Source organism: Hirsutella rhossiliensis, assembly GCF_020360975.1.
Source record: "Hirsutella rhossiliensis strain HR02 chromosome Unknown scaffold00029, whole genome shotgun sequence".
NCBI classification, from domain to species: Eukaryota; Fungi; Ascomycota; class Sordariomycetes; order Hypocreales; family Ophiocordycipitaceae; genus Hirsutella; species Hirsutella rhossiliensis.
The window spans coordinates 69882-84286 of NW_025408695.1; the positions used below are offsets into that span (position 1 = coordinate 69882).

The 14405-nt window shown below is 52.4% G+C and overlaps 3 protein-coding genes across 3 annotated transcripts; all 3 read left to right on the forward strand.

Annotated features, from left to right (window-relative positions):
• Window positions 1-5236: 5236 nt before the first annotated feature.
• On the forward strand, window positions 5237-5905 carry HRG_11947 (endonuclease-reverse transcriptase domain-containing protein; the record flags this gene model as incomplete). Its single annotated transcript, XM_044870417.1, has 1 exon — window positions 5237-5905. The coding sequence occupies one exon, from the start codon at window positions 5237-5239 to the stop codon at window positions 5903-5905; it is 669 nt and encodes a 222-aa protein (XP_044714502.1).
• Window positions 5906-6116: 211 nt separating this feature from the next.
• Window positions 6117-7440, forward strand: HRG_11948 (reverse transcriptase (RNA-dependent DNA polymerase) domain-containing protein; the record flags this gene model as incomplete). The annotated part of the gene is made up of 6 exons (XM_044870418.1): window positions 6117-6242; window positions 6309-6469; window positions 6517-6815; window positions 6882-7033; window positions 7096-7187; window positions 7278-7440. The coding sequence occupies 6 exons, from the start codon at window positions 6117-6119 to the stop codon at window positions 7438-7440; spliced, it is 993 nt and encodes a 330-aa protein (XP_044714503.1).
• Window positions 7441-13120: 5680 nt separating this feature from the next.
• HRG_11949 (tc5 transposase DNA-binding domain-containing protein) lies at window positions 13121-13732 on the forward strand (the record flags this gene model as incomplete). The annotated part of the gene is made up of 1 exon (XM_044870419.1): window positions 13121-13732. One exon carries the CDS (start codon window positions 13121-13123, stop codon window positions 13730-13732), a length of 612 nt encoding a protein of 203 aa, XP_044714504.1.
• Window positions 13733-14405: the final 673 nt, after the last annotated feature.

Here is a 14405-nt window from a genome sequence, read left to right on the forward strand (position 1 = left end):
CTCAGTCGACCACTTATTAATTCTACTGCTGTCGGCAAGACACGGTCGTCAAGCCCTTCCCACTTTTTGCCTGCATGCGCAACGGTCTTCGCGACAACTGCCGCATTATTTTGCGACGACCTCGCCTAATTCCTGCCTCGCTATTTCCGACAGCAGCTTCGGGTCGGCCCCCGAATCAACGTCCTGCCCGACGACCTATCCTGCCCGTTCAACCTCGAATCCCTTACATTTTATTGTGGGTTATTTGGTGTCGTTCCGACTACCTGTGTCGCGCCCATTCTCGAGCCCTTGAGCCAAGATCAGGTGAAACTCCAACCTACCCCTCCTTATTTAATTACTTTACGAGTGGATAGCTAATTATAACGTGATACATAAGATAGTATGGCCCCTGCCGAATCAAAAACATATGCCGCAGCGAACTTCTTCGCCCCTAGGACCCGGCGTAAATTGCCAATGCAGAATTATGCCAGCATTGAGCGTCCTCAATTCAACCTCAGAACCCCGCGCGCGCCCTGATCGTAGCACAACTCCGGCTCCTTCGTCTCCTCTTTCAACTGGCGAAGATACAATTGTCTGCGCGCCCCCGGGCCATCCTGACTGTGAGTCAGATGATGACATGCCCGACACGGATACACCGGAGCCGCCATTGGACAATAGCCATATGACGCTCGCAGAGAAAGCCGGACTTATCAAGAAGTGGGCCGACAACAAACAGAAGCATGTTCGCAAGAAGAGAGACAAGAACAGCCACGTTTATTGGTACATGCAGAGGAAGCTATAGACAGAAGCTTTTACTCGGAGTACAGGGATGGACCGAAGATCTTCCAAGAGTTCCGGTGGACTTGTATAGAATGCCTTCAAAATCCCTCTACTCTTCGGAAGGTATTCCAGGTCCTTGAATCGAACCGCCGAGGGGTTACCTCTGGCATGGGAGACCATTTAAAAACGCACAGTATTACGAAGGAGTCTCACCACGCTCGAATCAATGGATACGGCCGCGCCATTGGTGGAGGAGATTATACAGAGGCAGATGCATGGAGCGGTCGACCTAGGCAAAGCAAGGCTCACAGCAAAGGAGTCTATCCGCCGGTGGTTTGTAAAACACCGACAACCCTTCTCTGTTGTCGAGACTCCTGCTTTCCAAGAGATGTTCTTGGCTCACAATACAACCTGTGTGTACAGGAGTCGTATAACGTTACGCAATCATCTACACAGACTTTGTCGAACGCAGGGAGAAGCTGAAGATTGAGCTTGAGTACAATTGTGATACCATCTCGTTCACCCTCGATATCTGGACAGCACCGAACCGGGTGCCTATTTTCGCTATTATTGCGCACTGGATTACGCCGGAGTTTGAGGAGAGAGAGGTTATTGAGTTTATCGAGCTCAAAGGATCTCACACTGGCAAACAACTAGCTGAGATAGTTGAGAAGACACTTGAGGAGCTCAGGCTCAAGCCCAAGCTTCTCGCCATTACAGGAGACAACGCCGCTAATAACGGGACGCTCTGTCAGTCTCTGTACGATTCTCTCAAGACCAAATTCGACGACAAGGTGAGTCCAATAGGGAGGCCCCGCATGCGCTTCCACGGCAAGAAGAGTTGGATCCGCTGTCTAGCTCATATTACCTCACTCATTTGTGATGGCGTCTTGCAAGATCTCAAGGCAGGCACAGCGAAGGAAGCCAAGAAGATGCTTGATAAGTGGGACGAAGAGAATAAAAGCAACAACTACACCATTCCGGGAGACTCTAGTCAGGTGGGATTGCCAAAATTCGCCTCCTCAATCTGTGGATGTTGAGATCCGGGCCTAGAGAGCAAGACTTCAAATGCATGCCCGCACGCACTATCGGAAGCCAACCTACGATGTCGACACTCGCTGGAATTCGACCTACGACATGATTGACCAATTCCTTGAGCTTGAGGCAGAGTATACCGAGTTCGTTGATACTCACCCGCAAGTCAAGTGCCTCCTGCCCTTATCGGGAGAGATTGTCGCTCTCTACCAACTACGGAAGGTTCTGAAGCCGTTTAAAGAACACACTCTGAAAGTCTCCGAAGTTATGCCGTCGATCTCACAAAGTCTCGATATCTATTGGGATTTGGAAGCTCTCCTTGATGATGTAGTCGAAGGAGTTGGCGAATTTTCAGACCTTGATGTGTCCATTCGAAACGCCTTCTCGAAGGGCAAAACAAAACACGCTACATATATGAAGAAGCTTGACGATCAAATGATGCTATTCGCAGCTCACATCCTGGATCCGCGTTATAAAACTCACCAACTAGAAATGATGATACCGGATCAATACTCTGAGATTATAGCTAAAGTCAAGAAGTATTTCAGAACGGAGTGGCCGGAGCTAGCAACATTGGATGCCACAAACTCATCTATGAGCCAATCCAGACCAGCTGAGCGTCCTCAAGGAGTCTCCATTGCGCAGTGGAGAGCCATCCAAATGAAGAAGGCGAAGGAGGCGGAGGCCGGCGCGGCGATCCCTATTTCGGAGCTTGAACGGTGGTTTGCAACTCCTCGAACAGAGTTCGACGAGTCTATTGCAAAGTCTCCAGACTTCTTACGGAAGTGGTGGAAAGAACACAAGGACGAGTGGCCACTTTTGGCTACGGCGGCGCGTGATATTCTCTCTGTCTCTGGCTCTGAAGTTGACGTGGAACGCCTCTTCAGTGGTTGTAGAGACGAATTCGGGATCCGCCGTCACGCTTTGAAGGCAGATACAGCGCGAGTACTAACGCTTTTACGGAGTTCTTATACTCAGGAAGATAAGATCGATCAGGCGTTGATCAAGGCGGCCATGGAGTATGACATCCTGCCATTTGCCAATAGTATTATTTGGAGACCAGACCACATTCCGGGCAAGCTGGTAGATGGTATGAATATACCCTCATTGTATGTGTATATGCTAATCTGCGTTCAGACGAGAATCTTCCTTCTCAACCCCCTGCTCCTGCGGAAGTTCCCACCGAGGCTGAGGCTCCCAACGAACCTCCTACCCCCAAACCTCCTGCCCCCCAAGCCGATGAATCTGCGATATCAACCCCCCGCCCAGATACAATGGAGGCTTCGGAGGCTTGAGGCTCTACGAGTGTGTAGCCGTGTACAATGGCGGATTCGAACGCGCTGTACCGACGTATTTTGAGGATTCGGCAAAGCTTTTGAAAAGTGCTTATTTTCGGTCTATTTTCCTAGGACATGCGGATCAGTATTTATGTAAGTTAATTTTTGTAGTATTCTTTTTGTAGTATTCTGGATTATCGAAAGGTTTCTCAGAAGGCTATAAAACTATATACTACTTATTGGCGGTTCTGAGGTATCTTTGCGATCGCTTAGGTACGCACCAAATTCACTTCGTTTAGGGGATCCCTTCAAACCATTCATGAATGGCCTGAATTGGCCCGAACCCAACTTGAATCGCGAAAATTGGAGCTTGAAGATTTTGAATCAAGATCCAAAAAATTCAATTCATTTGATTCATCCTTCATTCAAAATCTTCAAAAAATTCACCTTCATCTATCACCCCTACACGGCGCCGTACGGTTGGAACACGTCGACTTCTCATTCTCGACGGGCACGGCAGCCATGTTACGCCGGAATTTGACAAGTACTGTACGGATAATGCCATTGTGGTACTCCAAATGCCAGCTCATTCCTCACATCTCTTACAGCCTCTGGATGTCGGGCGCTTTTCGCCCTTAAAACGATATATGGGCGGAAGGTTCAAGAGAAGATGCTCGCAGGGGTCAACCACATCGAGAAAGAGGACTTCCTGCCTCTATACGTCGAGGCCCGCCGACAAGCACTCTCCCCGTCGAACATCCGAAGTGGATTCATGGCCACAGGCCTTTCCCCATTCAATCTGACCCGGGTTCTGTCACGGTTACGCGTTCAGGTTGACAGGAATGGCAACCATGATGCACGGCAACAACTTGTCGAGGAGGAGCAGGCCCGACGGCAGAGAGAAGAAGAGCTATGCGTCCTAAGACAGCGTGCACCACCACGGTATAGTAAATGCAGGTATTTTGAACACAATGCCCGGACGTGTAATAGATAGACAGTTCTGAATTGACTTGCTTGTTTGTCTCTTGGAATCAATTGCCGTCTGTTGTGTTCGGTTGGTCGTGACGTGAGGTGCGGGTCGCGTCGGTGGGAAATTTTTGAGCGGGTAGGGGGTGTGACCGGGTGTCACGAAAAATCAAGCCACCTGTTGTTCAGGTGACATGTTCAATTGAACATCAAATCTGCTTCGCGACACACCCCCTCAGGGATCACGGGCTAGCCTGGGATTCCTGAGACCACTCTCGCTTTAGCTCTGGGCCTTCTCTGCCTTGTGCCATTCGGGCTACTCTGCGACAGTGCCTCGGGCTCTGGCTATGGCATTACACAGGTGCAGGTCTCGAACACTGACTCCGTCGGGGTGCGCGCTAGCCTAGGTGGTCGTGCGCAGTTACCGGAAGTTCCAGGAGGTTAGCCGGGCTCATAACTGTCACGAAAAATCAAGCCACCTGTTGTTCAGGTGACATGTTCAATTGAACATCAAATCTGCTTCGCGACACCGGGAAGGGGCTGGATTACGTTAAGTTAACTAAGTTAACTAACTACACGGGTCCGTACAAGCCACGGGTCCCTGCTGAGTCAGTACCGTCCACGGTAAATTTTCCTGCCTCTCGCTACAGGCTAATCGTGCCCGCCCCCACTTTATTGGGATTCGCTTTGTGCTACCCTTTTAATGGGCAACATTGCCTCCATGGCGTAGTGGTGACACGTCTGGAGTCTCTGCTCTGCAGAGAGGTCGGTTCGAAACCGGCTGGAGGCACCCTGGGTGAACAGGGTACACCGGGTTCCCGCTCGTCATCAGGGCCAACGTCATGAGAGAACACCAGTTCACAACGTCAAGTTCAAAGGAAGAACCGAAAACAAAAAAAAAAGTTAATTGCAACAGAAGAATACGTCAAGTACAATCGGCGTACCAACCACCATCAATTACTAACACAACCAGCTTCAACTTCGACAAATCACGCTTCAGTTGCTGAGAATAGGATGCTGAACACTTGGAGAAATTGACCTTCAAGCAGGTCTGTCATGAAGCGAACAGTGGAACGGTTGGCGCAGCGTAAGATGATCTGTGGGGCTTGAGGTGTCATGCATCAGTGTATCGAACCGTCAATAGCCAGAGCGTCTAGGCCCTATAGGAAGTATCCTCCGGGCGAAATAAATCCATACCAATGGGCAACATTGTGGTTTTGGCGGGGGACTTCAACCGCCACGACCTCCTCTGGGGCGGAGATGAAGTGTCAGCGAGCAGACAAGGGGAGGGCCAGCCCATCATTGACCTGATGGACGACTTTGGTCTTAGCAGCCTTCTCCGAGGAACGAAAACGTGGCAAAGGTCGGACGAGGAGAGCACCATCGACTTGGTGCTGGCATCGGCGGAACTGGCGGACGAGTTGACATCCTGCGTGATTCATCCAACAGAGCACGGATCAGACCATAGAGCGATCCAGACGACCTTCGACATTCGAGTGCCGGAGCGTACCTTTCCGCAGCGCCTGATGCTCAAGAACGCGCCGTGGATCGCCATCGCAACCAGGGTCGAGGACGAGCTTCGGCCTCTTCCGTGGACTGTGGGGGTGCAGACGCAGGCGGATCAGCTCATGCGGGTGGTCACCAAGGCGCTTCGAGATCTGACTCCTCGAGCCCAGCCGCCGTCATACGCGAAGCGATGGTGGACAAAGGACCTGACGCGACTCCGTCGGACGTACACGTATTGGCGCAATCAAGCAAGGGCGCAGCGAAGAGCCGGTCAATCGCGTCCGGATCTGGAGCAGCGCGCCAGGAGGCTGCGAAGGAGTACCACGACAATTTGCGGAGACAAAGAAGGCCCATTGGGATGACTTCGTCATCGAAGGAGCATCTGGAGGGCTGCCAAGTATCTGAAGCCTGGTACGGAGATGACGGATGACAAGGTGCCCCGCTGAAGAGAGCCGACGGTTCGATCACCGAAAGCAAGGGCGAGCAAGCCGAGGAACTCCTGAGCACCTTCTTTCCGCCTCTGCCAACGAGGATCGAGCCGGAGGGCGAACGTCCGCAGAGATAAAAATAGCCATGCCAGACCTCACCTTGCAAGAGATTGAGGAGAAGGTGATGGCGGCGAAGCCCTGGAAAGCGCCTGGTGAGGATGGCCTTCCTGCGATCGTGTGGAAGAAGCTCTGGCACGTGGTCAAGCACCGGGTGTGGACGCTCTTCAGCTCATCGCTCCGAGAGGGCGTCGTGCCTCATCAATGGCGAACGGCCAAGATCATCCCTCTGAGGAAACCAGATAAAGGAGACTACACCTGGCCAAGGCGTGGCGACCGATTTCTCTCCTGTCGACGCTTGGCAAGATTCTGGAGGCAGTCGTCGCGGAACGTATCAGCTATGCAGTCGAGGCTCAGGGCTTTTGCCCGCGAACCACTTTGGTGCACGGAAGCGCAGGTCCGCAGATCAAGCACTCGTGCTTCTGCAGGAGCGAATCTACAAGGCCTGGAGAACGGGCAGAGTGCTCAGCCTCATCAGCTTTGACGTCAAAGGCGCATACAACGGGTGTGCAAAGAGCGAATGCTCGAAAGGATGAAAGCCGAGGCATCCCGAGTCGACTGGTCAATTGGATAGACGCATTCTGCTCGGGACGGACCGCGTCGGTGGTTGTCAACGGGCACACATCCGAGCAACAAACCCTGCCGCAGGCCGGCCTACCCCAGGGATCTCCTCTGTCGCCAGTGGCTTTTCTTTTCTTCAACGCAGACCTGGTGCAAAGACGGATCAGTAATAACGGTGGCTCCATCGCCTTCGTGGACGATTACTCTGCCTGGGTCACGGGGCCAACGGCAGAGTCAAACAGAGATGGTATCCAGTCGATTATCGATGATGCGCTTGATTGGGAGAAGCGCAGCGGCGCCACATTTGAAGCAGAGAAGACATCCTTCATCCACTTCACGCATCGCGGGCGTGACAGCGACCTGCCTCTCATCATCAAAAACGATGTCAAGCCGAAGAGCAACGTGAAGCTGTTGGGAGTCATCATGGACAAAGCGCTTCGCTTCAGGAACACATCGCCAGAGCGGCCGCCAAGGGGCTGGCCGCGGCCATGTGTTTGAAACGACTGAAGATGGCTTCGCCACGGATGGCGAGGCAACTGTTCGTCGCGACCGTGGCGCCAGCCATGGACTATGCCTCAAACGTGTGGTCGCACGCGTGCGGGGTGAAAGAAGCGGTGTGGATTGGCAGGGCCCAGCGAATCGGAGCCCAGGCTGTCACGGGAGGCTTCCGCACGGTGGCAACGGCAGTGGCCGAGGCCGAGGCCGGCGTGCAATCGTTCCGAGAACGGCATGCTCAAGCGGCAGCGAAATTCTGGATAAGGATGCGGACGCTCCGAAGACGCATCCTCTGACATCGTTGAGGCTCAAACTGAACAGGAGGTATGCGTCGCCAATGCAGAAGCTCGCCTCGGCGATGGGAAGAATAGATACCAAGCGCCTGGAAGTCATCCACGAGTTCGCACTGGCGCCGTGGGACGAACGAGTGCAGGCAACGGATGAGACAGACCGAGTGGAGGTGCTGAAGTCGGATGACCCGGAGGACATCACTATTGCGACGTCCAGCTCGCAAAGGAAAGGCAAGGTCGGGTTGGGAGGCGTCGTTCGGGATGCTTCCGCGACAGCGTAGACGAAGTGCTGGCCAGCTACTCCGTCACTCTCGGCTCCAGTGATGAGAGAATGCCTACACAGCAGGACTCGAGGCAATCGCCACGGCTCTGAGGTGTGTACCTCTCGGTCTTCATGACCGAGATCTCACGGTTGTGACGAGCAACCGCTCTGTCCTGCAAGTCATCGGGCGGCCACGGCAACAGTCTGGTCAGTGCACGATACGGGCGATATACGGATCTGTTGAGTATCTGGCGAAAAGAGGCTGCAGAGTCAGACTTCGTTGGGTGCCTGCAAAGAATGAGGAGTTCACCCTTGGGCCACTGGCCAAAATGCAAGCGAAAAGAGCGACGCGAGACGAGTGCATCGCCGAACCAGCAACGTTTCAAGCAAGATCAACGACGTTACGACTGCTGCTCAACGAAAACGCTCGCGTTCGTCAGATCCCGGAAGGGTTGGAAAGCACTCAAAGCGCATCGATAAGGCATTGCCGGGCAAGCACACCCGCAAGTTGTACGACGAGCTAACAAGAAAGGAATCCGAAGTGTTGATACAACTTCGAACTGGCAAATCGCGGCTGAATAGCTACCTCTGCAAAATCGGGGCGGTGGAATCGGATGAGTGCACTTGTGGGCAGTCTGCAGAAACAGTGGAGCATTTCCTCTTTCGATGCAGAAGATGGACGGTACAACGAGAGACCATGCTGCGATATGCGCGCGGAAGGTGGGAGACTTGTCTTTCTTCCTAGGAGGCAAGGCAGAGTCAGACGACGACAAGTGGCAACCTGATATTGGGGCTGTGCGTGCGACGATACAGTTCGCATTGGCGACAAAACGCTTCAGTATGGACCGTTAACGGGCCATGTACTGATCAAGAACAACCATACTAACACAACAGCCTTCAACTTGGCAGACCGCGCTTCAGTCGCTGAAGGTAGGACGCTGAACACTTGGAGAAACTGACCTTCAAGCAGGCCTGTCATGTCACAGCGAACGAGGCTGGAAACAGATGGAAAGAAGCGTTGGGCTTTAGGTGAGGAGAAACCATGTATAGTAGGTACGTAGCTTAGCGTAGTGGCTCTATGGGGGAACCCTCCGGGCGCAATACAAAATAATAATAATAATAATAATGGGCAACATTTGCACCTCTCCTATGACCTTCTGTGTGGCACTTGTTGCATGTCGGTAGTCTTGCTCTAAGGGGCTCGTCCTGCTGCTTGGCTAGCTGCTCTTCTGGCTGTTCCTCTGGCTGTTCCTCTGGCTGTTCGTCTTTCCGCTCGTCTTGCTCTTGCTCTTTTGGCTCGTGATTATGCTGACAGATGAATTAGTAAAATACGAAGCGGTAATCTGTCGGCTGTCGTGCGTTCCAGACGCGCTCACCTACAAGATGATGCCCGCCTGCACTTCACGGTCTCTCCTTCCCGCCGCAATCAGGGCATATGATTCCCTGACCACGCCATGACCGGCGCATGTGGAACATTTGGACATTTTCGTTTTCGGCACAGGCAGTTGTAAGCAGATGCGAGTCAAGGCGAGTCAAATAGTTCTTAGCAAGGATATCAAAAGGGTGAATGCTTCCCGACATGAGAGGTGGAGAAACCTAAAGGCGGGGAAATTTGTCAGCTCGCTACCTCAGCAAATTGCTTATTGGCCACAAGGGCAACATGTGATACCCCGTATCCTCCACTTAATTTTCTGCCCAGCTGACTGTCTTGCCATTTCGTCCTCCAAAAATTGACGAGAACATGTCGGATGAGATCTATCAGCAGCGACAATGTCAGATTTGCTTGGGCTGCTTTCCAACAAACAGGGAGCTACGCACCCATATTGAAGGATATCGAGTAAGTTATCTCTAGCCGTTTCACTGGCCGTGCTGATCTTTCTCCAGTCTAAGGAAAGCTTTCTATCAGCCGAGATCGCCAAATGTCGAGCCCACTCAAGTCAGCTCATCGATAGCTACGATACGCCATGTGATGGAAATGATGGCAACGATAATGGGAATGGCGATAACTGCGACGGAGAGGACGATGACGGTGAAGTAGCATATGCAGCGACGAACATCGCATGGTCGCGATCACACTACTGCCCCTACAAAGACTGCAGGCGAAACGAGCCCTTCGACAAAAGAAAAGACTTCGGCGGCACTTTGCAACACGTAACACTCGTTCCATTTTCTGGATAGGCGGATTGCTAATACTCCAAGCGCAGACGTTCGGTGCGAAGAAGTATGCGTGTATTGCTTCCGAGTTTTCACCAGGGCGAGTCAGTACATTGGGCATGCAAGCAGCCATAGAGATGGGCATGAGGCAAAAGATTCGTATACAGCCCAGATCTGCGATGGGCTCCGTAAACGGGTCGATGATGAGCTGCGTCCTTTACTTGCAGGATCTCGGCATCCATCAAAAAGAGGGGAAAATAGGACCAAGAAACGATCTTTGGATGTCGCAAACATGGAATTGAGCCCGACGACTTCGAGGGCTCAAAGGACCAGGACAAGAGCAGAAACTAACAGCGTCGATGAGAAAATTAGGAACTCATTGCCACCAGCTCCTTTCCATGACCTCATAGGTATGGAACTCTTTCCGGAATTTTCCTCGCCAGCGTTCTAACGTCCAACAAGGCACGGGCCGTGGCCACGTCCTCAACTCCATGCAATCAGTCACCACTCTTAGGCCATCGGCTAGCTGTGATGAGGCCATGGCTATCGGTGGCGACTTTGCAAATATTCCAGTGCCGACCTTGTACCGGACTTCGCAACTTCTGGACCAACCGTATGAAGACTATAGCGCTCCCGTCTTCTGGAACATGACCTTTCCGCCAAACCATACGGCGCAGCAATACCAGGGGGGGGGGTTGGATCAAGTTCATACAGACATCATGACTTCACCTTTGCTTCCAACAGTTGATCGGTCTCGAAGTATGCAAAACAATGGTGTTGAATTCCAGGAATCACAGGATGAAGCTGCAGGGTACCAAGAGCAATAATCTTTTTTCTGTTAAGCCATGTCTTCAGAGTTCACTCCTCATTCCTCAAATGCAAAATTTACGCCGATAGTTGTGCTCTCCATTTCGGCGACCTTTTGCGCCAAGCCCGGTGACTTCGGCAGGATCATTTTAGCCCATGTCGCCAGTTCGTCCCTGGTTGTAAATGCAAACATGGTTGCGGAGCCTTGCTTGATCTCGAAAGACAGTCGAGCGTCGAGAATAACTCTAAACGAACGTCAGAACGTAAATGCCGGGGCGGCGGCGGCGGATAAACTCACAAGCCGCCATTCGAAAATTCAGTCTCTTTGCCTTCACAGCCCACTCTCCTCAAGGCAGCAGATGGTATTTCGAACAAGTCGTTTGCTGCTCGAACGGTAGGTAACGAATGCAAATGTGAACCGCTGTAGAATGCCGCTCGAGATCCCTTGCTCCACACCTGAACAAGCAGGACGCGCAAACCAGCCTTTGCGCCACCCCTCCTAAAGGAGAATATGTGACCTGGATCTCTTCTGTATCGTAGATAGAGTCCTAGGCCGGACCATTCAAAGAAAGCCTCAAGGATTGATCGAATGCGCTTATCCGAGTTAGGTAAATATCACCAGGATGTCTCGCCATTACTGACCAAGTCGTCAAGGACTTTGAGCTTGCAAAAGTCCAGGCCGTACTCCGACGACAGGGCAAAGTCTTCCTGCGCCATGGCCATTTTATGTTCCTGCTGTTCCGGGTCCAACAAGTGGTAGAAGCCATCTTCAAGAAGGAATCTCCTTGCGTCCTCAATAGAGAATGTCGTTGACGCCATAAGCAGAACTGTGCAGCAGAGGTTGATGGACAGAAAGGTCCATCGGTGCCTGAAGGTGACGGTTGTGCAACAATCGGGCTGGCGCCTAAGGCCGGGAAAAATATTTTCCGGCTATCAACTCTGGTGAATATTGAAGGGCGGGCGGAGGCCGTCATCATGGTGGGGCAGGGCGCCCTTCACTCCGACGCCCACGAAAAGGTCGAGTCAAGCTTAGGAGCAAGGTCCGAAACACCGCACGACAGCTTGAAGACCCGGCGAATAGGAAAGTGAAAAGCGCCAGAAGCACGACGCGAGCGACACTGGACGAGGCTGCGGCTAACAGCACGACCGAGCCGCGAAAGGTCAGCAGCAGCGGCACTGGACAGCTGCAAATCATCCAAGAACTAAACCGACAAGTGAAGGAGACAGGCGATGAACTGAAGCACATGCGCGACAAGCTTAATGTGATCGCGAGTAGCCGATCCTCGCGAGCCACCAGACCGGTCCACGAATGTCATACGAAGATGTGGCCACATCACCACGAGCCAGGCGACAAACGTCCGCACCTTTCGTTGATTCGCACAGCACCAAGCGCCTCCACTGAGACCTTGTACTGTACTTTTGATACGTCCAGAGTCGAATATAAGGACAGAAGCAAGGCGGAAGTCGGAGAGATCCGACAGGCCATCGAAAGAATATGCGCTTAAGGAGGACAGTATAGCTGGCGATGTGCAGCCCTTTCAGGCAATCGTACACCCACGACGACACCTGTGCGGTCCCAACTATCATCCCTGCCGAGTTGACCTCGATCTCGGCATAGCGAGGATTGATCTTCCTCAGCCAAACAAGCGCACCCTCAACAACTCGCCGCCTCACGGACAGGAGACCCGATAAATCACTTGAAGTTGACTTTCCACCCCCTGCCACGACACGTGCAAGAGCGGGTGCAGCAGCACTTTCGTCACCAGCTGCTGCACATTGTTTGGGGACACCATGACGTGACCTTGACGTGGTTTGGCTACCTCACGGCCTGCCGCTACTCGCCCGGGATTATACGCCGTGTGGCAAATCCGTAGCACGAGTTTACCGCGATCAACTTCTCTACCAGCGCAACGCCCTTGAGCTCGTCCGGGAACAAGTGCTCATAGCCAAGGTGGCTATGAAGTTGAGGCCGCCGACAACAAGCCACCTCGGTTCAAGCATCACGTGCACTCTGCACGGACCGTTACTCACCTGTCCTTAGGAAGCAATTCTAGCACCCTTAGGATTACAAATTGACAGCCACTGAGCCAATGCTATCTCCCTCCACTCTACTCTTGTCCGCTTGCGGTAGCTCAGCATGCTAGTCTGTATTGGCCGTGTTCGCATCGCGGAATCCTGACAAAAGCCACGTACCGTCGACGCCTTCCTTTGTGCGGCACTAGTGTGCACCTTGTCTACCCCAGCTGAACAGGCTCTTCCTCAAAAACGCAAAAGCTAGCTACTCGTCCCACAGACCCACGTAAGTGGGTCCTCACCACCTGTCTGTGTCAACCACCTGGCTGTGTCACTTCACCGCTTCAAGCCTCTATCTTGACCTCAACAACGGCACATTATGAAGAATAAAGAGCTTACGCTTGAAGGCGCGTAGCCGAGGCTATTAAAGCCATTGAGGCAAATCCCAATATGTCCCTTCGCGCTGCGGCTAAGGAATTTGGGGTTCCACGCGAACGACTCCGCTTGCGATTTCACGGCATCCAACCTCGCAGCGGCCATAAAGCAACGCATACGAGGCTATCGCCAGCTCAAGAGGACTCAATCGATCTGTATATCGATCGTCTTGAGCGTATAGGACTTGCGGTGCGGAAGGACTTATTACGCGATGCAGCAAATCGGGTTCTAAGCTCCACGGTCGGCCCTGATGGTACCCGCAACGAACCCTTCGACTCCCAATGCTTTGTTGGCAAAAACTGGATATCCCGTTTTATTAAACGCAAGGGATATCATATTATGAAGCAAAAGGTACTCGATAACCAACGCAAGCTTGCCGAATCAGTCCCGCACGTTACCGAGTACCGGTACTTCAAGAAGCTCCACGAGACGATTGCCTCGTACGGGATTAACCCGGCTGATATCTGGAATATGGACGAGACGGGCTTCCGTATTGGTATTGGCAGGGACCAAGTTGTCGTCACGAAATCAAGGCGATCGCAATACTTTGGTATTGAGGAAAACAGGGAGTCGGCAACAGCCGTTGAAGCGATTTCTGCCGATGGTCGATACATCCCTGCGTTTTGATCCTATCCGGCAAGGTCCACCTCGAACAGTGGTACGCCATCAAGGAGCTAGATGGCGATACCCTTATTGGTGTTACGGAAACGGGATTTACGAACGATCAGCTCAATCTAGCGTGGATTCAACATTTCGATAAGCATGCAAAGAGCAAAGGTGCTTGAGGCTATTGCTCCTTGACGGCCACGGCTCCCACCATATCCTTGACCTTATCGAGTACGCTGAAGCCCATAATATTGTGCTCTTTGCATTGCCTCCGCATCTTACGCATCTCCTTCAACCGCTTGACGTCGTGGTATTTCAGCCGTATAAACATTACCACAGTCGGGCAGTCGATTTTGCTATTCGCAGTGGTGCGAGTAAAATCACCAAGCTGGAGTTCCTCGCTATGATCCAATCAATCCGCGTCAAAGCCTTCAAGGAGTCTACAATCCTCTCGGCATTCAAAAAACAGGATCCACCCATTCAATCCAAAGCCAATCCTCGAGAGACTCAAAGAGAGGTACGGGACCAGACGCCGCCGACAGAGCTACCTGCAGAGCCGTATTCATCCCCTTTTGGTACCCCATACCGTACGGAAGTTTGAATCAGTTGGCCAACGTCTCCTTGAGTTTGACCCAATTGATGATATTGAGAAGGAGGTCTTCGTACATAACCTTCAACGCTACGTTAAAGGTGC